Source organism: Cucurbitaria berberidis, assembly GCF_010015615.1.
Source record: "Cucurbitaria berberidis CBS 394.84 unplaced genomic scaffold K460scaffold_3, whole genome shotgun sequence".
NCBI lineage: Eukaryota > Fungi > Ascomycota > Dothideomycetes > Pleosporales > Cucurbitariaceae > Cucurbitaria > Cucurbitaria berberidis.
The window spans coordinates 1,341,047-1,366,753 of NW_024468937.1; the positions used below are offsets into that span (position 1 = coordinate 1,341,047).

At 49.2% G+C, this 25,707-nt stretch overlaps 11 protein-coding genes across 11 annotated transcripts; 5 read left to right on the forward strand and 6 right to left on the reverse strand.

Annotated features, from left to right (window-relative positions):
* The first annotated feature begins 2,837 nt into the window (after nt 1–2,837).
* Nucleotides 2,838–4,777, forward strand: K460DRAFT_365901 (uncharacterized protein). The gene has a single exon (XM_040933266.1). It carries the CDS (start codon nt 2,902–2,904, stop codon nt 4,765–4,767), a length of 1,866 nt encoding a protein of 621 aa, XP_040787540.1. The 5' UTR covers nt 2,838–2,901; the 3' UTR covers nt 4,768–4,777.
* Nucleotides 4,778–4,851: 74 nt separating this feature from the next.
* Nucleotides 4,852–6,144, reverse strand: K460DRAFT_336773 (acid protease; the record flags this gene model as incomplete). The annotated part of the gene is made up of 1 exon (XM_040930985.1): nt 4,852–6,144. One exon carries the CDS (start codon nt 6,142–6,144, stop codon nt 4,852–4,854), a length of 1,293 nt encoding a protein of 430 aa, XP_040787541.1.
* A 634-nt stretch (nt 6,145–6,778) lies between these two features.
* On the reverse strand, nt 6,779–8,461 carry K460DRAFT_354841 (uncharacterized protein; the record flags this gene model as incomplete). The annotated part of the gene is made up of 1 exon (XM_040931824.1): nt 6,779–8,461. The coding sequence occupies one exon, from the start codon at nt 8,459–8,461 to the stop codon at nt 6,779–6,781; it is 1,683 nt and encodes a 560-aa protein (XP_040787542.1).
* Nucleotides 8,462–9,655: 1,194 nt separating this feature from the next.
* On the forward strand, nt 9,656–10,726 carry K460DRAFT_405260 (uncharacterized protein; the record flags this gene model as incomplete). The annotated part of the gene is made up of 1 exon (XM_040936826.1): nt 9,656–10,726. The coding sequence occupies one exon, from the start codon at nt 9,656–9,658 to the stop codon at nt 10,724–10,726; it is 1,071 nt and encodes a 356-aa protein (XP_040787543.1).
* A 357-nt stretch (nt 10,727–11,083) lies between these two features.
* On the forward strand, nt 11,084–13,393 carry K460DRAFT_405261 (uncharacterized protein; the record flags this gene model as incomplete). The annotated part of the gene is made up of 1 exon (XM_040936827.1): nt 11,084–13,393. One exon carries the CDS (start codon nt 11,084–11,086, stop codon nt 13,391–13,393), a length of 2,310 nt encoding a protein of 769 aa, XP_040787544.1.
* A 360-nt stretch (nt 13,394–13,753) lies between these two features.
* Nucleotides 13,754–14,629, reverse strand: K460DRAFT_416321 (uncharacterized protein; the record flags this gene model as incomplete). The annotated part of the gene is made up of 1 exon (XM_040937793.1): nt 13,754–14,629. The coding sequence occupies one exon, from the start codon at nt 14,627–14,629 to the stop codon at nt 13,757–13,759; it is 873 nt and encodes a 290-aa protein (XP_040787545.1).
* Nucleotides 14,630–15,047: 418 nt separating this feature from the next.
* Nucleotides 15,048–16,115, reverse strand: K460DRAFT_405263 (uncharacterized protein; the record flags this gene model as incomplete). Its single annotated transcript, XM_040936828.1, has 1 exon — nt 15,048–16,115. The coding sequence occupies one exon, from the start codon at nt 16,113–16,115 to the stop codon at nt 15,048–15,050; it is 1,068 nt and encodes a 355-aa protein (XP_040787546.1).
* A 1,138-nt stretch (nt 16,116–17,253) lies between these two features.
* On the reverse strand, nt 17,254–19,293 carry K460DRAFT_354845 (uncharacterized protein; the record flags this gene model as incomplete). Its single annotated transcript, XM_040931825.1, has 1 exon — nt 17,254–19,293. The coding sequence occupies one exon, from the start codon at nt 19,291–19,293 to the stop codon at nt 17,254–17,256; it is 2,040 nt and encodes a 679-aa protein (XP_040787547.1).
* Nucleotides 19,294–20,164: 871 nt separating this feature from the next.
* Nucleotides 20,165–21,097, forward strand: K460DRAFT_354846 (uncharacterized protein; the record flags this gene model as incomplete). Its single annotated transcript, XM_040931826.1, has 2 exons — nt 20,165–20,663; nt 20,694–21,097. The coding sequence occupies 2 exons, from the start codon at nt 20,165–20,167 to the stop codon at nt 21,095–21,097; spliced, it is 903 nt and encodes a 300-aa protein (XP_040787548.1).
* Nucleotides 21,098–21,956: 859 nt separating this feature from the next.
* K460DRAFT_365903 (uncharacterized protein) lies at nt 21,957–22,703 on the reverse strand. Its single transcript, XM_040933267.1, has one exon. The coding sequence runs from the start codon at nt 22,681–22,683 to the stop codon at nt 22,042–22,044; it is 642 nt and encodes a 213-aa protein (XP_040787549.1). The 5' UTR covers nt 22,684–22,703; the 3' UTR covers nt 21,957–22,041.
* Nucleotides 22,704–23,919: 1,216 nt separating this feature from the next.
* Nucleotides 23,920–25,654, forward strand: K460DRAFT_416323 (uncharacterized protein; the record flags this gene model as incomplete). The annotated part of the gene is made up of 3 exons (XM_040937794.1): nt 23,920–24,148; nt 24,199–25,006; nt 25,057–25,654. The coding sequence occupies 3 exons, from the start codon at nt 23,920–23,922 to the stop codon at nt 25,526–25,528; spliced, it is 1,509 nt and encodes a 502-aa protein (XP_040787550.1). The 3' UTR covers nt 25,529–25,654.
* Nucleotides 25,655–25,707: the final 53 nt, after the last annotated feature.

The following is a 25,707-nucleotide window of genomic DNA, read 5'->3' on the forward strand; positions in this document are numbered from 1 at the left end:
ATCCGGAATGAAATTTCGCGCCATACATCGGCTATTGAATTAAACAAGACTGGCATAGGCTCCGTCTAGAAAGACTTCAACTTGAATACCATCACTCAGAGAGATAAATCTAGAAACGACGATTGAAGAAGAATTGTCCACTCACTTTGCCTCAGCAACTAGCACAGGTGCCTCCGAGACGCTAGTGGACTTTGTTTTCCCAGCTCAGTGGGAAGAAATTTGTCAGTCTTAGTCTCTGGAGTCTGTGGAGGCGAAAATCATTTATTGTACGCCGTTTCAAAATGGTAGCCCCAGCTCAAAGGAACATTGCCGTCGTACGCTTCCTCAGCAAGTGTCAAGTCTATTGGCATGTTGATGTCGCCTATAGCGCCCATGTTGATACTAAAAGCAGGAATACCAGGTTGACGAATGGCAGCGTTCCTAGCGACACCACTCCGCTATGCTGCTTCAGCCGAAACTCCTTTGGTCTCTACATCCCAGGGATCAATACCTCGCACGGCAGGCAAAACGACATCAACAGGTTCACAGTCTATCTAGTCTTCCAGGTCCCGGATACGGCGGTACTCTATCGATTGGAGCCAGTCGCCGATGTTCGGTATCTCAAAGGTATTTTCGCCAATGCGATTCTGTGCAATCTTAATGTATCTAATACGAACCCGTGTTGCACCGCCTGTTCGAAGCTGAGCAATTGTAAAAGCGTCGGTGGTTGCTGTCAGGTTTTCAAATGCAGGGAGCTGACAGCAATAGGCGAGCCAACTAGCATGTAACTGTTCTTAACTTGGAAAGGAATGCCCTAGAGGGCAGACAGAACTCTACCATTGTTTTTGGCGCGATACTCATCGGAAGCCAAATCGTCCTCAAACATCGTAGGATGGAATACGGGGATAGCATTCAGGGCGGTCCAAGGCGAGGATACCGCGCAATACGGTGGAGATGAGAGAAGAAGGGTTGGACAGCATTGATCTAGTCGCAGCGAGGAAGGTTCTGATTTCCCTCAATTGTAGCCTCGACAATGCTCGTGCCACCCTAAAGGTTTCCGTCAGCCTTCAGGCAGTGCGACCGGGCCCAGGAGGGGATCCTTACTGATAAAAATACTAGTATTACAGAAGCTACACAGCATAAAATGGTTATGAAAGGGTTTCGGACTTTGCTGGCCGTTATAGGAACCATAATGGAAGTATAGCGAATCGCGAAAATCTCGAAATCTTGTAGTTCAATGCCTGGTTCAGCAAAAATTATTAAGTCGTGTGTGTAAAAAAGTAATACTATTCATGAACTGAAGTTGAGGAAACCCTAGCAGTATATGTTGCAATGCTAAACCCGTAGCCCAAATTGCATTTGGGATTACAATTCCTTTTTACATTTCAAAAATCCGTGGGAGCTTACAGACTCCGTCTCTAAGGAAGCAATCAAAGTGGGGATTGATCGTCTGAGAGTGAACATTACGGGTGACTTGTGTTTCTTATTCTATTCACAAACGTTATCTGTGTACTAAGATAGCCGTAGGCGGCTCAACTAAGACCTTTTTCGGGAGAGGTCCACTTTTCGCATTTTTCCTATATCGCAAACAGCTGCAGCAAGTGAGCCAAGTCAATGGACGATTCTGCATGCCCAGCCTTGGCATTCGAAGTTTTCGATTACTAGTAATTAGATGAAAGATCCCACATACCTAGTTCATTTGCTAGATTGGTATACATGTCTGCTCCTCTTCGTACTCGACTAAGATGCCAGGTAAGACGAGGTATTCCCTTCCCCGCACTCTCCATCTCAAATTGTCAGAAGCGAACCCTTCCCTCCGAGATGATAGCGAGAAAACCGACGTGGAGCGTAAATATGGGGTCGTATAGGTTTAATTTGCAGGGTGCTTCAAGTTTGTTTGGGCTTATCTGTTCGTAGGATGCTCGACCCATTATAAATACTTGTTCTAGCTCGGCTAGGTTAGTCTATCAGTGAAGTACATGTCGGTTGCGTGGCAGAGTCAGGGTCGCGGCATTCCTATATTTTTTGCCGTGCCTGGGTCATTATTCGTCGGTTTATGGACGGAGATCAATTTATGACTCATGGACCATGTAAGGTAAACCGCAGTTGTCTTAGCTCTCGGCATACAGACAACCATCCAGCAATCTAAAAGCCCTTCGGAAGTGCACCTGCCAGTGTGATCAAACTTGCAAGGCTCTATCTTAAGCAAACATCGAAAGAAGCTAGAGGTAGACAATCTGTTGCTTGAACACAATGATTACACGTAATCTCATCGCCGGCACACGTAATTGGAGATCCTGTCCCTTCAGTTCCAGATCTGCTGTCTCTACGACAACGAAGGAGGAAGGCTGAGAGAAAAATAAGTTATAAAGCTCAGAAGCTCTCTGCACATTATAAAAGCAGTATTGCAATAAAATAAACAGCATAGTACCGCAACGCAAAATAGAACTATAGAACTAATTCTAGCCATGTAATAATAATGCTGCTGCCTATAGCAGCAGAACAAAAAGCTAGCAATTAAGGAAGGTTGAGTAGCGTGGGGATTGATTAACGTATGACCACCTTCGCCGTCGGCACATTTACGTACCGCTCCAAGCCGACCAATGTCGGGATAAAGCAAAATTCCTAACATTACCGATAATAATTATAATCACGAAAATAGCTTGCCGAGATAAGATATCAGAAGGAGAGAAGATCAGTTCGCTATCGGCATGAGACTCATGCTAGTGTGATTTGGAATGGAGACGAGGCGATTGGGATAGCAACAACATAGTGCACTGTTGGGATGATCGCTAAATGCATATAAAAGGGTTAATACGTCGTAAAAATTGCACAGAGGCAGTGACCACTTCAATAAGTCATTTTCGTCCCTCTTTGGCGGTTCTTCTTTAGTCTTAGCAACTTCTCGACATGTTCCTCAACATGGTCCGGACGATTGCTCTCCTCTCTCTGGCCGCGGCTCTCCAGTCGGGTCTGGCTCTCGCGCAACTCGATGCGAATATCCGAGCGGATACCAATCGCGATGGGGTTGTGGACATTAACGGAAACTCAGACTCGGCGGGTAGGGCACTCTGGTCTGCGACTCGCGGCGCCATCTTCCTACCGAACGTCGGCGATAAACACATGCGATGTGCCAATACCGACCGGAATAATAATCCGCTCAGCAATGATGAGATAGCTTACTGTAGTGATGCGTCCGGCCATCTACTGCTTGCCCCCGAATACCTTGCGCCTCTCCGGACGATACCGATGACGAACATCTCAGACAATGCTACGGCTCATGTATACGCCACTCCACGCGCAGCTTACGAGAGGACCCGAATCTTTGTGCTCGAGGACGCTGCCAATCCTAATGCAACCAAATCGTGGCGCCTTGTCGACCAGGAACTCTTCTTCAACGCCACTCAGTTACGTCAAGGCCTCATTCTTGGTATTGATGGAAGAGAGTTTGTGAAAGATGCCGATGTTTGGGACGGGCGTGTGACGGTTCATTTCGATGTTACCGATCGTATCTCATACACGGGAACCCCGCGCATTGGCAGCGACATCGTTGCCATGAAAATAGCGCCAGTACTGCTCCACCACCCTCTTCAGCGGGTCGAAACCTTGGTCAGTAGCAATGCTAATGAAACCAACCTTGTCCAAAGAGACTTTGTGCATCAGATTGAGGACGCTCGTGTAGCGATCGGCCTTGAGAATCCATTGCTTCTGTTCAACCAGTCATCCGACATCTGGGCCCAGGATTTCTTGGAGCCAGCTTATGCCAGCATGCCCGGCCCTGTCGGTCCTATCGCTATCAGAATCATGCTCCGTTCCGCGCAGTCGGCTCGCACTGGTGGTCGTCAAGTATTTGAACAGCTGCGGGGGCCAGGAGTAGGCGGGTTTCAGCCAGGAAGCGCCACAGGAACAGGATTTGGCTACGATACGATCAACAGCTACGGGAATTTGGAGACTCTTCCACCCCACCGGTCTAAACGCGGTGTGAATTATCCGGCTGGACGTGCTGTCTTCGGAAAGCACTTCGATCAACTGACGTCTAAGCCTGTTAGGGACTTGTTGTATGGAAACAAGGTGCAAACCCCACTCGTGCTCGAAACCGGATGGTTGCGCGTCGGGCACATAGATGAGTTTTTGCAATTTATCCCTTATGACAACGATTTGGGTTGGACCATTGCGATTGCAGATACGAGATCGGCTATGAAGATCCTGCAAGATGCGCAGCTGGCAGGACATGGAAGCCAGGTGGCCGTTTCTTTTAATCTGTCGCGTGTTGAGGAGCTGCAAGGCACGGTGCCTAAGAACCCCGGACTTAGTATCAACATCAACGATCTCCTGGCCAACCAGACATTTGCTGAGACGAATGCATACGGCCAGAAATACATTGACTCCAACCTCGACATACTTCTTTCCGAAGTCCCGCTTAATCGCTCGGATATCGTCTTCGTGCCCGCTCTCTTCCAAGACAATTCTCGAGGCGGCCCTTTCGTTAATGCCGACGGCTTGCACGTTTACTGGTACCCTGTTACTGAAGGAGAGATGAACTTGGGTGCTTTCTTTCCAGCTGCTATCAACGGTATCATAATTGGACAGCAGTATCTCGCGCCTCGCCCTTGGGGCCCGGTGGTCGACGGCGTAGATGTGTTTGCCAGGGCGGTGGAAGAAGTCTACACGCGTGCCGGTATGAATGTTACGTACATAGACGACTACCTAAGCCATCATTCTAGGGGAGGCGAAATTCATTGTGGAACCAATACGTTGAGGCAGACGGACATTCCCTGGTGGGAGTAACAGATTATCCCGGTAAACGCTTTTGCAAGCTAAAACCTAAAGCCGTAGTTCAGTTGCAAGTAGAATAGATTACAATAAAGCTAGTTACCTGGCCCCTGATGTAAAACTTCTCAAGTACTCGATTTGGGGAAGCAGACTCGGATGACCAGTCTCAGACTTTGCCTGTGCAATTCTAATCTCTGAATTCTCTGCATCAAACACGAGATACGCACTTCTCGCAAATGTTGCGCCAAGCAATCTAATTCTTCCATCTTGTGGAACGACTCCGAAGTAACACATATCTGCTCCATCCACGTCTCTCACTGGGGGTACAGTGACAGGATAGCCGAACGGATATATTATCTCGCTATACGGAACCCGTATCTTGACTGGGTGGTATCTTGAGCGTCTTCGACCTTTCGCATCAGTCTGAAACTCAAAGTCCAGGAACCCAGTAGAAGTTGAACGGAGTGAACAAGGGACGTAAGGCGCGCCGTTGATAACCTCGGTGGCATGTAGTCCCGCGACGACAGATTCGTATAGAGTTGTTGGAATGTACATGTTAGGACTCCCAGTGTCTATTACAAAATCCACACTGTAGTCTTCTGCCGTCAGTCGGGTTTTTGTTTCTTCACCACTTCCATCCACACGAACCCGCGTCACACTGGTAACGTTCACACTCCAGTCTGCAAGCTCGCCTCGCCACAAATTTACTGGTACTTGCCTAAGCCTACCATGATATTTTGTTGCATCCTCCCCGCCAAACTGCACTGAGCCTTTCTCAGCGTTTTGCGAGTTCAGCCATACACTGAACTTCCTCTTCCCCGATGGTGACGCAAGCCCCAGCCTTTCCCACAAAGGGGTATAAGTCGCGCTCAGGTCACCGTGAAATGGAGATGTGGGGCTAGAGTAGACTGCTTCTTGGAGCCGCGAGCCAAGGCCAAATATGCCCCACGTGCCCTGCGTGAAGAGTAGCCAAGGGACGTCGCCAACAGCGAACTGAGCGGTGGAAGTAGATGGCAAGCCAGCGACGGAGATGCTATCGTTGTAATATGAGCCTAATACCGCGACGTCAGGGGTGAAACCATAACGCGCATCGAATGAAATGTTCGTTTTGATGATCGACGATGAAGCAGCAGGATCGAATCCTGGTGGGCAACTTGGGGCGCACCCCGACGAATCTGGGCTGGGAACCCATACGTCCGTCGATCCAGTGTCGAAGAGTAGCGAGAATGACTGAGGTGGCGTGCCGAGTGCGATGGCAATATTGTAGCGTTGGTAAGCAAGGTCGTTGTAGATGGGTACCTCGTATGGGTTGTCTATCTGAAGCGAGTCTTGGGCGATGACTAGGGTCGAGATGGATAAGAGACAAAGGGAACATCGCAACAGTCTAGACATCATGCTAGTTCACACGAAGCATGAAACAGAGCTATCGCGCGACGACAGCGATGGTTCAAGCAACTGGTGCAGCGATGTCGGTTGAGGCGCCCCGCGTTCGGCTATTCGTCACACGAAATGGCCACCTTCCTCGTCGGGTATTGCGGGGTATGCACAACTCTTTTTCTTTTCAAAGGCAGAAGGTTTCAAGTGTCCAAACCCAAGCGCCCTCTCTGTCATCGGCGCTGTTGACGATTCATCTTTAGATGCGATTAGTGAGAGCACCATGCACTCTAGCATATGGAGTAAAGAAAGGACACGTTAAACCAACTAGCATAATTGCCACTTCAATCGGAATGCAGGATAACGTAAATTTCAGCTAAAAGAGTAGGAAACACTGGAGACCTAAGTACATGAAGTGGAACTTGAAGATTAATTAGAGACTATCCTAAGCGCATTTATCTGTGATCATCTCTTGCGCCGTATGATTGCATGTGCACACAACCCTGACAACGAATAGCGCTCGCTTTGCGCGACCAGACAGCCTCAGGACGGACAAAGGGATTTCCGAAAACCTCAAGGCCAAACTTTGTTGATAAACGAAGTTCAAGACCCAAGGTTACCACTTCCATGACTCTAGGCGCTCGATATCCGTTCAAAGGTCTGCTGTCGGGACTAGAAACGAAGTAGTGTCCTCCCCTCCGTTTGTCTGCGTGGGAGACGTCGGCTTCACTCGCTTAGAGTTCTCCTCGATCATATCCTCCGCATCGAGTTTTCGCTTCGGTGAGGTATGCCTTGCCTTGATCCCTCCTACCCCTAGTGCTGCATTCTTGCTGGCTTCGCGGGGATCATCAGTTATGATAATGCCGTCTTGTTGATAGCGGCGTAGCTCATCTTCAGTGATGACAGGCACGTATAAGGCCCCTCCACGCTTCCCTTTCAGCAGTTTTCGTATCTCGTCTCGCAAGTTCCAGATTGGAGACTTCTTATAGTTGATCTTGTACTTCAAGGACTGCTCATCCCGTGCCTTTCGCGGCGATAGAGCGTTGCCATCGTCGTCCTTCAGCACCTTGCCTTCAAAGAAGCTGTTGAATGCTTCCATGGCTGGAACAGGGCCTAAATTACTGACGATGTTACCAGCTTCAATTGCTGCTTTGGTTTTCCCGTAGAAAAGCATAAGCCAGGCGTCCTCTTCTGGTGTATATAGAACGTTAGTCTTCTTAGTTGTAAATCCACGGCCGTGGAAGACCCGACTGCGCCAATTGGAAATCTCTTGGATATGGGCCCTGTTACTCCAATCAATATCTTCGTGCGGAATCTTTTCAAAACGGGATATCTCAACCTCTTGCGTCTCGACGTTACGTAGACGGATAGCAAGCATGTGGGGCGAGGTGTAGCCGGTTCGTGGAGGGTTTGTGTTGCCTTCGAGCAGTTCCCATTTACCCGTTGAATCCTTCGCTAGGTCATCAATCACATCGCGTATGGTTTCGTCTGCGCTTGTATCTGTGTTGTCTTCGGTTGTAGTGGGGGTGATATGAGAGTTCATCCGATGGAGCCCATTAGCCTCCACTTCTAGGTGTTCTCGAATATCTGCATTCTCTGCGTGGTCTGGCGAGTGAGATGATGTATAGGCTACCTTAGTACTTGTCCTTCCAATAGAATGATTCAAGTATCCATAATGATCGAAATACTTGGCATCTAGAAACGGGATAGATGCATGGTCGCCATAGTTGTTCTCTGCTTCCTGTGTGTGTTCTTCTTCAACTTTGAACTTCATAGCACCTAATTCTTCATTGGTGGGACCTGTAGTACCACTATCTCCGGTGATTCTCTCTTCAACCTTTTTCGCTGTCCAGTACAAATTATTGGTTGATTGCCATCCAAACTCGGTCAGATAGCCTGTGGTGAATTTGGACGTCATCACCTTGTTGATGGGACGCCAGCACTGGACAGGTAGAGAAGATCGATTGTGGTGGTTGAACCGAGCGTCTTTTGGTATCATCATCTCCTCGAGGTCCGTAAGATCCTCTTCGTCTTGCGTCCACTGGCGCTTATAGATCGTGTGCGGTACTTCGGAATGCTTGTCGAGGGAACTCCTAGGTATCGTTGTGCGTTTGAGGTCGTGAGCTGGTATACGATTCAAGCCTAGAGATGCATAACGAGATCCATCCACTGTCTTTTCGAGGACCGCTTCTTTGGTAGCCGAAACCCCTGCTTCTGGTAACTCATTGTGCTCGAACATCCCAGAATTCGTCGTTGACGGCATTTTCGAAGTAGTCGGTACATCAGGTGTGCATTGCGACACATCGTCGTGGTCTGAGGAGTGCGAAGTATCCATGGCAGACGTTTATCTGGGAGATAAACGCCGAAGTTGAGTAGTACAGGAGTCTTCGGAGTAGGGAGGCTTAAAGGTGGAGAGTAGCCTAATGAAATAGAAAAATGCTATTTGTGTGTACCCGGCAGTGGAGGAATTGAAAGTGAAATGGAGAGTCTACACAAAGAGAAGGTGATCCTTCGTTAATTGTAGTACCACAATGCGGTAAACCTGACGTGTATTGGTGAAATACACTCGACATTGTTTTACGCGAGACGAATTGTGAAACGTTTTGAAATTACTTGCAAAAGAAATAATCTTTTTAAAAGAGGACACACGCTCCAGGACTACCCGTCAAGCGCAACCTGAGTAGATATTGCATTCATTGGCCCGATAATCATGAAAAATACAATGGAGGAGAGAAAAGGCTTCCAGTTGTATAGTTGATAGCGTCCTCTATGACCATTATGTCTTATCAGAAGTTGACTGCATGTTTGTTCATTTGTCTCACTGGACTACAAGGGTTGGTTCTAAGTTCGTTCGCTTGTCCCACGCATTCACAAGGAAAATATACTTAGAATAATTTTTAAGTAAGTCACTGTGACCTTACATGCAACTCTGACCCAGTCCTTCAATGCTCCGCCTCCAGTCCTTCGGAAGATATAAAAAAGGTCCTCTCTATATACCCCTGACATCGTTAGTCACTGCATTAGCGATACCTACTAGCTATGTAAGAACATATACCACATCAATCAGTACTACTTCACCGTCAAATATCAATTTAGGTATGTATCTACCTTGATCAATGGGAGAGGTTAACTTCCATTCTAACTATTATTAGCAGAAATCGCACCCTCCAGTATAGATGTCCTCAATGCGCTTCTTTGAAAGTTATCAGCCCCTCCCACGAAGTTCAAGAGTAGGCCTAGGGCGGTGGTGAAGGAATCTCCACCAGCTCAAGTGAAACTTTGGGGTGACATTGTTCCGGAAACGGGCCACAATCGCACAGTCGAGTTACTTTCGTAGTGAAGGAGGATGACTCCCAACAGCTCAAATACGAGTCTTCCGAGTTCTTCCCTTCCTCTTTCTCGACCTCACAAAACACACGCGCCTTAACCCCCAGCCTCAACTAGCTACGGATTTGAGCCCCCACAATCTTGATCGATCAACTCTCGAGAACGTACACAGGCACGCATACAATCCTAACTTCCCACAAAGATGGTCGACTACAATCTTTATACGGTCAATGACCATCTTAAGCCGATCCTCCGGGCGGGCGGCGTCACCCGCGTGACAGGAAGGAAAAAGACGGATATGATAGCGTGGTGTGAGAAATACGATCGGGAAAATGCGCCCCGGACTGCACTCGACCTCGTACCCAATCTTCCACCTCTGAAGACCCAGCAGACAAATGAGTCACGATCTGCTACTCTTAATGCAACGCAATCATCGAAGTCGAAGGGGGTGTCTACAGACTCGAGCGCCCCACGTAATGAAGACACCACCCAGCCTCACAACGCGAGTAACGATGTCGATGGTGACGTGGAGATGGGCGACGTACGGGACCTTGAGCTCGAGATGCTAGCAAAGGAGCGTCCCGGTCCTGTTGAGCAGGTTCCCGTCAGGATTGCAGAAGAATCTCCAGAGAGTCGTGACTACCATAACTGGAGTGACGAGAAGTTGGTTGAGGCGATCTTGCGTCGCAGTGGAAAGGATAAGTTGGACGGACGAGTGTCAGAAAGGCATCAGTGGATCACTACACTGCACGCACTGGATCGTGTAGCTGGAGTAGATGGCACCAACCCTGGTATACAGTCGAACAACGGACATGGCAATCCAAACGCTTCGAGTGCCCACGATCAGGGTCCAACTGTGCCATCGATATCGAAGCCTCGAAAGCGGAAGCAACCAGCAGGTGAAGGTACCAGTCAGTCGATCAGCGAGTCAAAAGGCAGAAACAGACCTGCTCGGAAGAAGAGAGCAGTTCATCGTACTTCTCCTGCACAAGCCCCGGAACCAAAACAAACCCTGCACCTACGTGGGCTCAAAGACCCTGTGATAGAGCCGACACCAGGTACACACATTATTGTCGACTGTGGCACAGAGCGTGATATGAGATTCATCGACCGCATACCGAGAAACGGACTCAATAATTTCGAGCAAGTTCAGCTGGAGATTCAGCAGATAGAGGCCGATATTCGCGTCGCCGCCGAGGCAGGCGTTCCGTATAAGGAGCCGTCGCCGCCACCAGAGGCTTGGGATTGGCGGGTCGCGAATCGTACTGCCTGAGGTGAAAGCTGGGTGGCGTATATGGATAAGGCGGCATCCAGGTTCTGGTTCGCGGATTCGTGTCTTTGTTAGTATTGCGAGAAGCTAAGCGACGGGTGTTCCGCTTCAGGTTATTTCCTTTGTTGATAGAGAGCATAATAATGAAGACTGACTACACCGACCACATGTTTCTTTGTTACGTCCTGCATTTATAGAAGGTATTCCGCTCAATCTGCACAGCCTTTCTCTGTGGTCGTGGCCTAAATCATTCTGCTATCTTTCTCATCACACGTCCACGTGAAGTTACTCGCATCAGCCAACTGCACTTCGCGTGCGCCATACCATCTCAGCGAGTTAGAGTGGTAAACTCTTGCAAGAATGAATTGGTACATCCAGAAGCGGCGCGATGCTAACGGGAACGAAATTGAAGAGGATGAGTTGCACCCTCAATTTCGTCATGGTACTCGTACCTATAATCTCCGAATACTTCACGACCAGCTCGCAGACCGTCAACGAGAACAGCAGGAAGCTGCAGAGGCGTTACCAGAGCTTATAAGACAACACACTGCTCTTCTAGAAGCTGGTAACAAAGCCGCGCTAGAGGCATGGAAAAATAGGAGAGGAAGGGCGGTAACTAGGGCAGCACGCAGAGCCGCGGCGCATGAATTTCGATATGCGCAACTTGACTTAGAGGACTTCTTATACTACCAAAACTCATTACATCGATGGAAAAGAATGGGGGTTTTGGAAACGGAGAATCAGAAAGAAAACTCGGGAGCCAAGCAAGCTGAAAGTGGTCTACCTGTCCCTGCGCCTCCTGGAAGAGGAGGATACAAATTTATGTGGGACGCGGAAGACCCAATGCTTGTTTCTTTGTTGGATCGGTATGATTCAATTCGGATTGGAACAACAGAGCATCGACATGGCATGATCGATGACATTGATGGCACCGCCATTGCGAGGCCTGACGATGATACTATTCCACCGGTGAGACCGCAACACTTGCGTCTCTGGACTCCCACCTCTCGTAGAAGACCGACAGGTGTTCCTTTTAGAAAAAGGCCTGGACTTGATCCGAACGTGCCGATCTTAGACGACGAGGCAATTTTTCAGAAATGGAGAGAAATCGAATCCAGATACGACAAGGATCCGAAAGCCACATACAAGACCCATGCGGAAAGACGCAGAGCTGAACGTGAGCAATATCAAGGTACCCACGACGCATCCAGTGCCATGTTTACGCGACCGGAATCATCGAACATACTCGTCAAAGATCTCCCAGCGAGCCAAGATGTGCCAGCGCGTAGAGTGATAGACGACCGGTTCTGGAGGATACAAACTGACCATGGCCTCTTCATCTCAGCTCTTGAATCTTCGTATGACTGGCGCACGTCTTACGATCTCCTTGGCCCACTGAAATCTGGCGCTCAAATGGACTTTGAAATAAGTGAGGAGCGAGATACTATTCGAAGTCCCCGGCCACTTGATGACGATGAGGCAGAGGACGACATTGAGTTTCAGGGTGAAGAACCCAGACACTTTGAGAGAAGAGTAGTGCCAACTACACGTAAAGCGGTAGGAAAGGGCAAGAAAGCGACAGGTAAAGGCAAGCAGGCAGCAGCTAAAAGTAGTAAGAGTGCTTCCACGGCTGGAGCCAAACGAGGGGCAGAAGAAGCTTCCGACGCTCAAAATATCATCGATTACCCATACGAGGCTCGAGAGTTTACCGGGCCATCGAAAAAAGTAAAGCTTTCCACTGATCCTCAAGATAACCTTCGGGTATCAACAGATTGGGCAGAAGAAACTACTGGTCGACGCGAATGGCATGCCTATATGCGATATTCTCCATGTTCCTCGGTTGACTCACCTCCTCATCTTCCAGTGCAGCCGGGGAAGATCCCAAATGACAGCATTCCTGAAGGCTTCTCCTTGACAGACACGAAAGCCACTACGATTGAGCAAGGTCCTAGGCAAAGGTGCAATCATAACCCCGAGAGGTGCCGAATATGGTGGAATCCCGACCATTCCCCTGAAGAGTGCTGGATAATATACCCTGAGCAACCAACACGCCCAGCAGATCCCAGCAAATGGCCAATACAAGATGTCGACGGCCCTAAAGACAGTGGAGATGATCATGTAACGGTGAATGGGACAGGCATATATCACTCCAGACTATACGACCACTATGGCTTGGTGCACAACCTTGGGCCCCAAATGAAAGAGCCGCGATGGCCAAATATTGGAGTACGGGTCCCGTACGAGCCCATGACCTTGGATGACCTGCGATTGAAGGAGCCCTCGGCTGATGAGGATATCCCTAATGCTGGTATTGAAGACACCATCGCAAGTGGATGTGAGCGGCGCCCAATAGCTGATGAACCTGCGAGAGCTCCTGTCGGCGATGAAGATACCGAACGGGTAGCTATTAGCAAAACCGACAAAATACTTGCCAAGGATGCAGAGTTTAGAGCCGTACACGAAATACCGTCACTAGCTGTGCCAATCATCGAGAACACGCAAAGACCCTGGGGTTGGTCTCTCGACAGGGATCTAGCTGAGGACTTTGAGGGAGTGTCGGACGATGAAGATGACCTCTTCACAAAAGCGTACAAGAAGGGCTCCAGGCCTACAAACCCGATGGCTATCCCGCTACGAAGTAATGAGCCCGAAGGTACGAATCCTTCATAGGCATTCTAGCGCCGTCGCAGATCAATTTCACAGCTAACGACCGCAGATTCGATTGGTGAATGATAGGATTGCTGGCAGGCGTTGTAGGGTATGTTTTGAATTTGAATGTCTTTGGAAAGCAAAATTATAGTGCATGAAGAAAGAGCTAGGAACAAGAATGAGTGCAACGGACGAGAAATGCTTTTGCAAGTAATTTAGAATATATTATTTAACAAGAAGAAGAGCAAGCCGATAGAGGACGTGAAGTTGTATGTAGGCAGGTGTCTTCCTCACCATGTTCCTCCGTGACGTCATCGGCGCTAGACCCAAGACACGTTCAAAACCAGCAGGCCGACCCAACACATCGCATGCGCCCGCGTCGCTTCAGCCTCTTCCGCGTATTGGTATATTCCAGGTCTCTCTTCCCCTCTTCATCCACGCGTTCCAAAACCCCATCCTCTCCTCATCGAATCTCGGATCTTCGCCTAGTACCTTCAACCTATTCTGTCTGTGCCACTCCCCGTGCCTACTATCCGTTTCGAGACCCCAGTGATATAATACTTCGTCGTACACTTTGTGTGGAGGGCGGCCTAGGCGCTTACCGATGGCGATGCATTCGGGGTAGACAGGCTGTGCGGTCGGGGACCGGGTTTGGCGTTGGTATAGCCAGGCGAGGTAGGATTGTGCTGCTTGTGACGGTTTGGACTGGAAGAGGGTGGGTGTGGAAGGTGAAGTTGCAGCAGCAGCAGCAGCAGCAGCAGCAGGATGCGTCTGCCCGTTGACCGTCTTCTCTCCAGATCCTTGCGTCAGACTATCGACCTTCGCATCTCTCATCTCGTGCACATGGCCATCTGCCACACCCTCATACCCTCGTCCCACTCCGGAGTCTTGATGTGTTTTCGTGTTGTCCATAGTCATCTCGTTTCTGAATTTTGGCAGACTCGTATCGTTCATCTTCACGTCATCGCTTTGGTTGTTCTCGTGCTCGTAAATACCCCCCGCCGTCTCTTCCTCTACATTTTCCGCCCCATTCCTGGGCCCTTTGCTTGTTTCCACGCCCTTGGAACGCGCATTTACTGTATTGCGATTGAAATTCGGATGACTAGTTAGGCCGCCTATCTTAGCGTCAGGTGTTGATTCGCTGACCTTTGGGTCTTGCATTTCCATGCCCTCAACGATAGCAACAACCTGATCGCTGTAGGTCGCATTAAATTCCCTGGCGCTAAGAGGTTGCTGTGATTGCCTTATCATCGGCATTGTGTGTTGTACTGCTTCGTTGGCTTCGGGGAAATAGCGTCGCACACGTAAGTGTAGGAATACCTCTAGTTCTTTCTACGTATAAAGGAGGGGAGTCGGCTATTAGAACGCTGAGTTGTGGACGACTCGCGCCAAGTGTTGGCGGCTGCTTTCACTACCGACGGCTCAGAGCTGCGCCTAGTTAGCGCTGGAAAGTTGCAGGAGATTGAGACCCCGCTGTAGATATAGCGTCACTCAAAAAGCCGATCACCATGGAGCACAGAATTCGAAGACTCAACTGATCAATTTAACCAGGTCATATTGCGGTAAAGTGCGCAACTCCATCAGTGTGAGTACGCGTATGCCCAGAGACCTACAAGCCACCAAGCACTTATATCCCAGATACGCGCGCCTAGATATAACCATACTACCTTATTTTCTAGCACCACATACACCGTGTTGCTATCTTCTCTTCAGTTGTCGGATAGCTAGGACTTTCTCCAAGATGGTCCTCGCGGTTCTCCCTGTATTGCCTTCCACCACTTCCCTGCTCAAGATCCCACATCTTCTTCACCTCCCTCCAGACATCTGGCGTGCGCCTTCGAAGCTTCCTAGCGAGAGTTCTTGCCTCTTGTATGAACGGCGGGGCTTTCGGGTTCGCCGTACATCTCGAGTCAAGCCAGTACAAGTACGCATGTCGAGCTGGCAGTAACTCACCAACTATACGTGCCTTCGGGTCAGTTATTCGTTGCCCGGGGAGTAGCTCGATCGTGAAGGTTTCATCGATACGGAATTTCGATTCGTCAAGTAAAAGAGTATTCTGGAGGTGTTCATGGAGCCCTAGGGCCACTATCAACCTCATATCGCTGATGATTAGGTGATCAACAGATCCGCCGTCTACGTCCGCTGTGACCTTCGTTGTAGTACCATTCGCGTCTCGATGGATCCACAATGCGGCGATCTTTGTGGAAGGGTAGTACTGCGATTGTACCTCCTGGATGCGATGTATAGGGAAGTCTTCGGGATTCTGTACGAGAACAATGGAAGGACCAGTTCTATAGATCTCACAGGATTTAGGAGTCGCCAATGGTGTTTTCTCGTTGGCGATGTGTATAGAGCCTTCAGGCTGGGCCGTGGTGGAATCTATTGTGGCCTGCTGACTTTCTTCTCGGTCGTCAGTCCCATCCACACCTCCAAAATTCTGCATTATCTCAGTATCCCCCGCTTTCTTTTCCAAGCTCTCCCCTACCTCCGGGTATGTGAATACAGGCAAGCTGTACGTCATCCTCCCCTCCAATTCCGCCTGCCGCGCGGCGAACGCGTTGTACAATGAACCGATCTGTCTGTTTTGCATGACTATATCCAGCAGCTTTTCGCGTCGCGCTTCCAAGAATTTAGATTGCGTACGTCCAAGGCGTGTAATGTGATTGACCAGGCTTGTGAAGACCTTCGCGGTGTCATCGGACAGTAGCGCTACAATTTCGGCTTTGAGCTCTGTGAGTGACATGGTCGGCTGTGTGGGTAGAATCGTGGCAACAGTAGTTTTGGAGGCGGGGGATCATTTGAGGTGGCTATTTCCGAGAAAAATGTATAGGTGGTGCGGTTGCACAGCTGCTCTTGTTTCGTATGGCAGAGGGAGCCTGGATCAATCTTTGGATTCTAGAGGTAAAGTTGGTACATTGGTCTAGGTGATTGGAACGCAAAAGCCTCTTGAAAATCCCTTTCACCTACCCTAGCGGTGAGAGAACACCCCGATCGGGTGCACTAGATGGGCAGTGGAGAGAGCTGCGTGTCTTGAATTTTCTGCGCCCGAATAAGAGTCGACGGCAGGTTTACCTAAGTAATATATAAGCATTTCCACACACTCGAAACGCACTTCAGCTGCTCCATAACAAGATTTTATGAAACCACCAAATCTGGTCAAAGGCTACGTCATTGGAAAATATTAATGAATATGCTCGAACATGAAGGTTTGCCCTTGCCTTGACGTAGAGTATTATATTGTACATACCATGGTGAATGCATTCACACGTGACCCCAAGCGGCGGTTTGCTACCTTTAAGATTGTGGCTATCGCAGTCAATCGTCCAATTGTGTGCCATCGATCAGAAGACGTCAAAAAGCAGATGGCAATAAGGTGTACTAGTCAGATGCGGATTGTTATCAGAACCACAGGAGATCTACTACTGCTATGACATAAAAAAGAGTTCATATTACACTGCAGTGAGCCCCGGATAATCTTCCTCGGATAGCACTATAGCACTTTTTAAAGATGCGGGTACAAAAAACTCTCTGTCTAAGACAGCAAACTTGCGATGTTTGTGAGGAGTGCGAGACAAGGGTAATTGGTAGTTTTAGACAATCCTGGATGAAATTAAAACGATTTGATTCCCCAAATTACTAGAAAATATTGAGCATTGTTAACCAATCTGTTTTCCACCCGTCGCAATAAGATCTTGTACCAATTCAACTTTATCCTATGACTTATAATACATCCAATAACAGTATATAAGATACTCACAGTATATTCCCTTCGTATTTGAGCGAATAGCTAGCGTATACCACCAAATCAAATTTACACGGCTAGGGGAACAACTGACATCTCATCGTCGCTATGGACCAAATCTTACTTGCCCCGACGCCACCTACTTGGTCTGACGCGTACGCCTGGTACCTCTTCCCAAATTCTCGACTTCATCCTCAGACACACCAGGCAGTGCTTTCTCCTGCTTCTGGAGCTCTAGGATCTTGCCGTCAATATTCCCGACCAGCGTGACGTGTTTCGCCATCACGTCTTCGTCCTCGCTCTCTTCTCGATCCTCGAACTCCTCATCCAACTCTCGCAGAACCTTCTTCGCCTCTCTCACCTTCTTTCTCGCCAAATTCACAGCGGTCTTTGCCTTTTTGAACTCTACCGCGGCTTGCTTAGCGATCACCTGTCTCTCCGTTACATCGCTGGTTTTGTTCTGTTGAACCCGTGCAGTGGTTTCTCGCAGTGTTGACATTCGCTCTTTGATCTCTGCATTACGGAGAGAGAGCTTGGCTGCTTGGAGGTCAACCTCGGCGGTAGCGAGTGCATACTGCTCATACGAAGAGGTGGAAGGAACAAGAGCGGAGATGAAAAGCTCTCGGAGCTCTTGAGCGGTCTGGGGTTGGTGGCTCGAGAGTGACGCCACTTCACCAGAGCTTTGTGTAGCGTTCGCCTGGGCCTTTTCCTGCAGATCGCTTACGGGCAGATTGAAAGGATTAACGTTGCTGCGTTTCATGCGTTCGAGGGCGCCCCAACCGAAAGGTCCAAAAGTCTGACTGTCAGCGCAGGACTTCCGTTTCTGCGCGCTAGTATCTGTATTTGCCTGCTTGTTGGTCAATTTAGACGTGTGACCGTGTCGCATGGCCTCCTGAAATTGTGCGCGCATGTTCTCAAGGTCTCCGTCAGGAACAGGGAGATTAGGGTTCGTGAAAGTGGAGCGAAACGAGGCGGTATCCCCAAGAAATTCCCTAATTCGGGTAGACACATCGACTTCGTCTTGTGGTGCTCCAGTATCTGACTTGTCAACATCGTCATAGTCATTTATATCACCTGGTGAAGCAGTCGGTTGCGGTTCTTCTGGCAACATATCCATGGCATCAAGATCGTCCTGATTTCCAAAGGATTCAGGCTCGTTATCATCGGACCGAACACAGCTTGGGACAGGCGTGTCTATACCGCGGTCATCATTTTGTTCATGATCAAGCGACTCGTGATCGGATTCGTCTTCAGTAGGCACATGAGGAGAGGCAGAAGATGTGACCCCACCTCTCCGTATGGGGGAAATGGCACGTGTGCCGAAATTTTGCTTCCCCTTCGCCAGCACCACCTTCGCTGCTGAATTGGGGGGTGTAAAGTCATCATCTGAGGATTTGCTGACTTCCTGATGTGATTTGGTATTGCGAGAGGCGCCCTCTGATGCCAAATCATCATCTTTATCATCGCGCTCGAAGTCTGGAATTTCTTCATCATGAACTGCTTCGTGGTCAGACATTGTTATCACGAGTGCCTCCTTAACCTTCTTCGGTCGAGAAAATATGGGCCGTGGGCGTGGAACGACACTAGCCATGTACACGCGATGCGACCCGCTATATTTTTTCCAAGTCCGCATATACATTGTGCGACCGCCACGAATGTATGTAGTAGGATGAGCAGGTTTTGTCCGAGACTCTCGCGACCCAGAGTTCTCATTCGAGTCATCATAGTAGGAACGACGAACTGATACAGTCCTGCGCTTCTTGTACTGCGGCTCCGATAAATCATGCTCGGACTTTGCACTAGATGAGGATAGCTTTCTCTTTTGAGTAGATTGTTTCGGATATGAATTGAATCTCTTCTCTGTACGCTTTGGTTCCTCTTCGCTGCTAGAAGAATTCTCATTAGCCTCTTTGTCATCGAAATCGTATTCTTCTAACTCTTCGGATCCGGATTTTTCGTCCTTGGGACCTTTGCTTGCGTAATCCTCCTGGTCGGATTCCTGTTCGCCAGGCCCATTCTCCTGCATTTGCTCTGCGAATTCGTCCTCTTCGGACTCAGGCTCAGGCTGAATGTACTTGACCGTTCGTATTCCGTAACCCACAACGCATGAAGCTGCTTTCTCAGCAAACCTATGGCGTCTCGGGCCGCTTCTATGGACCAACTGCTTTGAGCGCGCCATATTGTAATGGGAATATTGGATGGAAGTGTGGGTGAAGACGAAAATCCAAGTTGATATAGGCAATATTTGTAGCAGGAAAAAGTTCAGGGTAGTTGATAGTCGAAGGTGGGAGTGGGAGTGAGCAGTAATAAAAGAGAAGAGCTAAATGGGAGAGCGCTGTTAGTCTGGAAGCAAATGAAAGCCTCGTATTCAGCACAGGATCCCGTGGTGACGGGTGATGAGAGATACAGTCGTGAATTTACAATGTAGAGAGAATGTGAAATAATTAGTTATGTAATTCGAGCGGCGTTTTTTTATGGAACTGAGCTCTCCATCTCTTGAATACACGACACCATTATCTACAGACTCTCAAGATTGGGAACTGGGTTCTTATTCAATTATACAGGGTCGCTCCTCACACCAGAATATAAAGTACACCTCTCCAACTGAGGCTGATTCCGTCCCCATGACTGCCCTTATTAAGAATATAAAGGGCGACGCGCTCCTACTCTTTAACTTTATACCCAATCAAAGTCTCGTGCTTTTGGGTCTGAAACTTCACTCTCGAAATACACTATGACGCATGCAGTTTCACTAGCAGCCATATGACGAACCTTGTTTATAAAATTGTTTACATTGTGATGTTATATTGACTCCACAGTCACCGTGAATGGGGAAAAGCGGAGGGTAAATTGTACAGAAGCATAGTGAAAGTGCTCTTGTTCCCTTACCACGTGAGTACTAAATCACCCCAAGCTCCTGCCTACATTTAATTGTGTTTCCCCCAAATCTTCCGACATTCACCCAAGCAACACACTACAATAACCACAACATATTCTCAACCCCACTATTGTTATTAGATCTCCAAGAACCAGAGACTTTACGATCCGCAATGTCGGAAGGTCTAGATGAGTCGAATATCCGGGTGCAAGTACGAGACCGGTTTCCAGCGTCCCAGATCCAAGCATTTGGATCCGGTACTGTCGGCCTCGTATACGTTACCTTCGATCGAGACGGCAAGATTATTCTAGCGGATGCGGACCTTTACGATGCAACATTCGATCGCATGATCATCGATGATTCAGACATCCTACGCATTTTCGGCAACGGCGACAAAATTAGCATGGACCTTCTCCATCCATGGCCGATATTTCGATTGGTTCCAGCTGACCCTATTCCCGTATCATGCGAGGATCCAACGTTTGAGCTATTCAAGACTGGCCGACTAGTTCGTGTTAGAGGTGCCCCGCCGATGGCCCGATATGGGTTATCCATACCCAACCTTCAGACGGATGATCCTTTTGAGGAAGGCGAAGTCCATCGATCAATTCGACAGACGGTTGAAATGGCAGCGGAGGAGGCGCGGCAACCACGAGGTTCCTATTCGATAGGTACCACACTGCCACTAACTTCCATCGCAGGTGCAAACGACCGCAACTTTCCTGATCGAACGAGGACATCTTCGCGTTCTAGCACCCAGCAACCCCGAGAGCTCGTCTCGGCAGTTCCTTCAGGACGACCTCGTGTGACTCTGAAGTGGCCGAAACGTAGCAACATCGTTCCAGGAGGTCCAAACCGCGAGGAAGTCAGGACGGTGGTCGATGATATGTTCGCTCTCCTTCCCGACGTTGCTACGCGTGAGCAGTACAAACACTACGTCGAGTTCGTTCGCAAGGCCGCTGCCAAAGATCCGCTTATGAAGCTGCAATTTCACCGAGAGCTGGAGGACTTTGTTAGACGCTACAACATCGTTGAACTGCACAATCAGTACGCGAGTTTGACCTGTAACGGGTCGAACACAATATACCAATTACCGCAGTTCTAGAAAGAAAAAGATAGCGAGAGGGAGAGTCCCATGACATACCCCTTGGGAATAAATTGAGCGCAGTACCTAATACGTTTTTGAGCCGCGATGGGATTTTGGATGTGCTTTCAGGCGGCGAAGAGAATACTGGCTGTTTTGAAGGCGGTACCGATGGACTTTGTCGTGGAGAGATACAGGCTGTAGGTGTAGAGAAACAAGCGGCAAGCTCACTAGACGTGCACCGAACACTCCCGTACATAAAAGATCCTGGGTCCTTACGTCCACATACCGTAAAAGATTGCGACCTCTTCACCACAATGACTCAATGAACTTGCTGCTTCTTCCATTCTCTTCGCTGCCTGTTATGCGATTGAAAGATATTATTCTAGTGATTTAGTTACTCTTGCTATATTTTTATGTTATGTTCTCTCACAAGATATCTTTCTAGCTAGTCCTCTGTGATGACCTAAAGCCATCTTCATAAGCCGCACAACTACTTGGTCCCTTACATAAACACTAAACAGAACTCTTTAGCTGCTTATTCGATTTTTTGCTATGTTCTCAACCCGTCAGAGCCATCTCCCTGTCCACCGGAGATTCATAGGTCGATACAGCACCAATCGTTCCATTCTCTTCCATAATTGTATAGCTCCTTGATCATCTCCGTATTCAGAGCCAGGTAGCTTTGCACATGATAGTAGTATCGTATGTGAGCAAGCCTATGTATCATGATGCGAACTGAGCGAAGTGCCTCGGTGTCGCTCCTGGAACCTAATACTCCCGTATCGTTTCGCTGCTGCGACGTGGGGATTTTCAACCATGGCGGCACATAATTGGAATTACATTATTGGCACAAAGACGTACGATGACGAGAGCTTCTGGTTCCTTGAAACGGCCCTCTTAGGGTACAATTTGGTAATTATCCATCTAGTTGCCAATCGAGCCGAAGTAGCGATGAGAGTATCCTAGGGCCAGTTCAAACTCCCATCTGTGTCTGGTCTTCTGATCTCGAACAATCCTGAGTCATGAACCGTGTATCGTATCAATTCGCGCTTCATCTGCGGAGTTCCTCTTAGTATCTGCCACCCCAATATCTCCCAGATTGAACCCTCAATCCACTCCTTCACCACTGCCGCATCGCTAACCCCAATTTGATACCTCGCCTTATCTTCGAACCCCCAAAGACCATACCACTTCAAACCTTCGTGGCGTGTATCACCCTTCTCTCCATTAATTCCTGCGCTCAAAAACTTGACTTTCACTGGGTTGATTGTTCTTTCGATGACATATTCCCGACCTGGATATAGTGTTACGTAGTCACTTCTCGTAGCCCACGTGGGACCACAATGCTCGTGGTCAGACCGATAGCAAATGTCGATGGTGTTGCGAGGCAGATGCTGGCCGGTTGCCGCGTTGGTGAATGTGAGCCCGCCTTCATGTAGAAGCTTCCCGTCGAAAAGACCAGTGTAGATTTTTCTAAATGTGATCGGTGCGGTATAATCAAGTGTGAGGCCTAGTGTGATGGTAAATGGGGTCGGCTGGGAAAGATCGAAAACTAGCGATGAAGTAGAAAGACGGACAACGATGGACGGTGAGAGGTCACTCATTTCGAGAATCAAAGAATAACTCTAGCCTGTGGTGGAAGTCCGGGCAGGTGTAGTTGAGGTTATATCTACAGTGAGCGGGGCGCAATTTGCACGTGACGTTGCTGCCTTGTTGTCGATCTCTATGCGTCGTGATCGTTCTTCCTTTACATATCTTCTGCACACAATCCGCTAGCAACAACACGATTTACAGTTCTCTGATGGTATCAGGGTTTACGCTTTACACCCGACACATCTTCGTCGCAAAGAGCGTTTGCACATGATGTCACGCGTTGTTATGCTTACCAATTCTGGCGCTAGCGTCATGGACGATCAATTGACACCCGACGCGACGTTCACTTGAACGTTTCTTTCACCTTACGATGTCTGTCTTTGCTATCAAACTCTTGAACGGGCTATCTGTCAACTGATATTGCGTTGAATGATCTGCGATTCCACTCGATTGCTGAGACCACACGGTTAGAAAGATGTCGAATCCGCTCAGCCACGCTCAAAATCAACTGAAGGGGGGTCGTCGTAAACTACCGTAACTGGTAGCTAACAGGTCAAAGATCTGACCCATATTAGCGCTTTTATACGCGCAGGCGATGCTTAAGGAAGAGGCGGATTTCGCTAAGTAGCAGAGATCGGAGCATAAAGCACATAAAATGCACTACAAAATTTGGTAGCTCGATAGCAGGGAGGTGTAACTGCGCTGGTATAAGAGTACAATACAAGATCCAGTTCGACTAGGAACTCCTCGGCGCAAAATAGGATCCGATAGCATCACTCATCAATCAGGCTATTGTTCCTAGCCTCTCAATATACGGCTTGTTTAAGACGGGTGGATTATTGTTCGCGTCGAGTGTTGGTCACTTCTTCCTATTGTGCCGCGCGCGCCAACTCGCCCCCGATGAGCCCTTCACCACCACGTCGCACTTCCACGCGCGGCGCTAGACTTCACCACCGGTGAATGCACGGACATACATTTTCCTGTATTCGAAGAATAGCAGCAACAAATCCAGCTCCAGCCACCTCTCATACTTATACCTCAACTCACACCGTCTCGCTCAACTTAACAGTCAACTTCTTCCACTTCAATCGGCTTCGCAACATACTTCTCTACATATCCTTTTACTCTTTTCTTCAGTTTTTGCAGCTGTCGCAGACTCTTTCTCAGCTCCTCTTGCTTGTCCAATCGCCAGTTGTGCAGTATCTCACCTACCCGTTGCAATGTCTCCCATCGCGCGCCCCACAACCATGCCTACCACGCCTGCCGACATCAAGGCGCGTCGCGAATATCGTCAGCACATGCTATCTCGCATTGCATCTCCAGTCGTTAAGACTGAACCGGTATCACCAACGTATCGCCCTTCTACGCCTGTGTTCTTGGTCTCCAGCCACCAGTTGTATTCGAGCGAGACTGCAACCAACACCGGTAAGACTTCAGCTGCCATCGACAGCAGCGCTCCTATCAGCACTCCTCATCGTAAGTACGTCCAATCTCAGTAGCAATTTCTCAATCTAATAAGGTGACAGATCGCTCTTCACCTCGCTTCAGCAAGGAGAAAACCACGCCCAAGGCAGCCGAATCACCTCGCCTCAAGCTAAAATTAAAGCGTACCAGCGATAAGACGGCACTCACCACCCCAGGTGACAGCAACAGCGGCACCATTGCGAAGCCCATCAGCGTCAGCTCTACCTCCGACTCAACCAGCTCCAGTGGCTCTGGTCTTAAGCTCAAGCTCCGCGGGATTCAAGCTGCCCTCAAAGAGCCCCACCCAAGCGTCCTCGGCTCATCTCCCTTGAACAGCAAAACATCAGCCTTCAGGTCTAGCTTCAACCAAGTTGCTGGCCGCAAGCGCTCCGCTACCGAGTCCACTGTGGATGATGAAGACGACACCGATTCCGAAATCGAGCTCTTCCCCTCGAAACCACGCCGGAGCAACGCTGTCAAGAAAGTCATCAAGAAAGACGTCAAACATACCTCGCCTATCAAGACTAAGAAGATGAAGACCACTCACTTCTCCGCCATTCTCGACGATGATGCGATGTTCGACGCTGGTGATGAAGATGAGTCGCGTGATGATGACGCCGGCCCACAGCTCTCACTCGTCACACCTGTCATGAAGCGCAACAAGCGTATCCTTGACATAGGCAACCCTGAGCACAAAAAGCTTATCGACAGTGCCACCAAGGTGGGTGCCGACTACTATGACAGCGATGCCGATGACCTTCCCGGCAACGTCAAAGACACCAGCAAGCCTCATCTCTTTCGTAATGTTAAGTGGGGCGCCAAAGCTACAGACTACGCCAATGCCGCCGACTTCGCCGATGAGCCTGAGTTGTAAGTCGAATGTATTGTCTTTTCTTATCCTATCACTGACCTTACCACAGCACGCAGTTCGTCCCCGGCCGCTTCGAGCTCCAGCCCGACGGCACCCTCGCCGACCAGAAAGCCAAGCTCATCATCAAGCTTACCGACAAGTCCGGCCGCCAGCGGATCTTCACCAATCCACCACCCCGTGATTGGAACAATCAGGAGGCCATCACTGCGCTGAACAAGCGCACCGTGCAGCAGATCCGCCGCAACACGAACGTCCGGTTCCGCGAGGTCGTCCATGCCTACGTGGCGGAGGAGCGGGGCTGGATCCTCGCGAACCTCACGAACGGCAAGCCCACCAAGGGCTGGAAGCCGTTCGTGGAGGAGTTCAACAAGCGGTTCGAGGGCACGGTGGTGCACGGGGTGAAGGGCACCAGGCCCTATAGAAGCCACTCCAGCCTCACCAAGGAGGTGGAGAGGTTTGGGCCTCAATTCTACGCCAAGGGCCTGGTGCCGGTGACTGCCAAGAAGGGCAAGAAGGAGTGAGTGGTTGGAGGTGGGCGGTAGGTGGTTGTTGGTAGTAGATAGCGCTGGTCGCTTGTGAGCTTTGGTGACCAGGGTATAGGTAGTTGTTGCGCGGTGGCGCTTTTTCTGAATGGATACCACGTTTACATGACTGCTGATGTGCTCTGATGCCGTACAAAGAACGATGCGTCAATTATAAG

What these genes read in the sequence shown, in the direction of transcription:
- K460DRAFT_365901 (XM_040933266.1), top strand. Translation starts at nt 2,902, where the DNA reads ATGGTCCGGACGATTGCTCTCCTCTCTCTGGCCGCGGCTCTCCAGTCG.
- K460DRAFT_365903 (XM_040933267.1), bottom strand. Translation starts at nt 22,683, where the DNA reads ATGAGTGACCTCTCACCGTCCATCGTTGTCCGTCTTTCTACTTCATCG.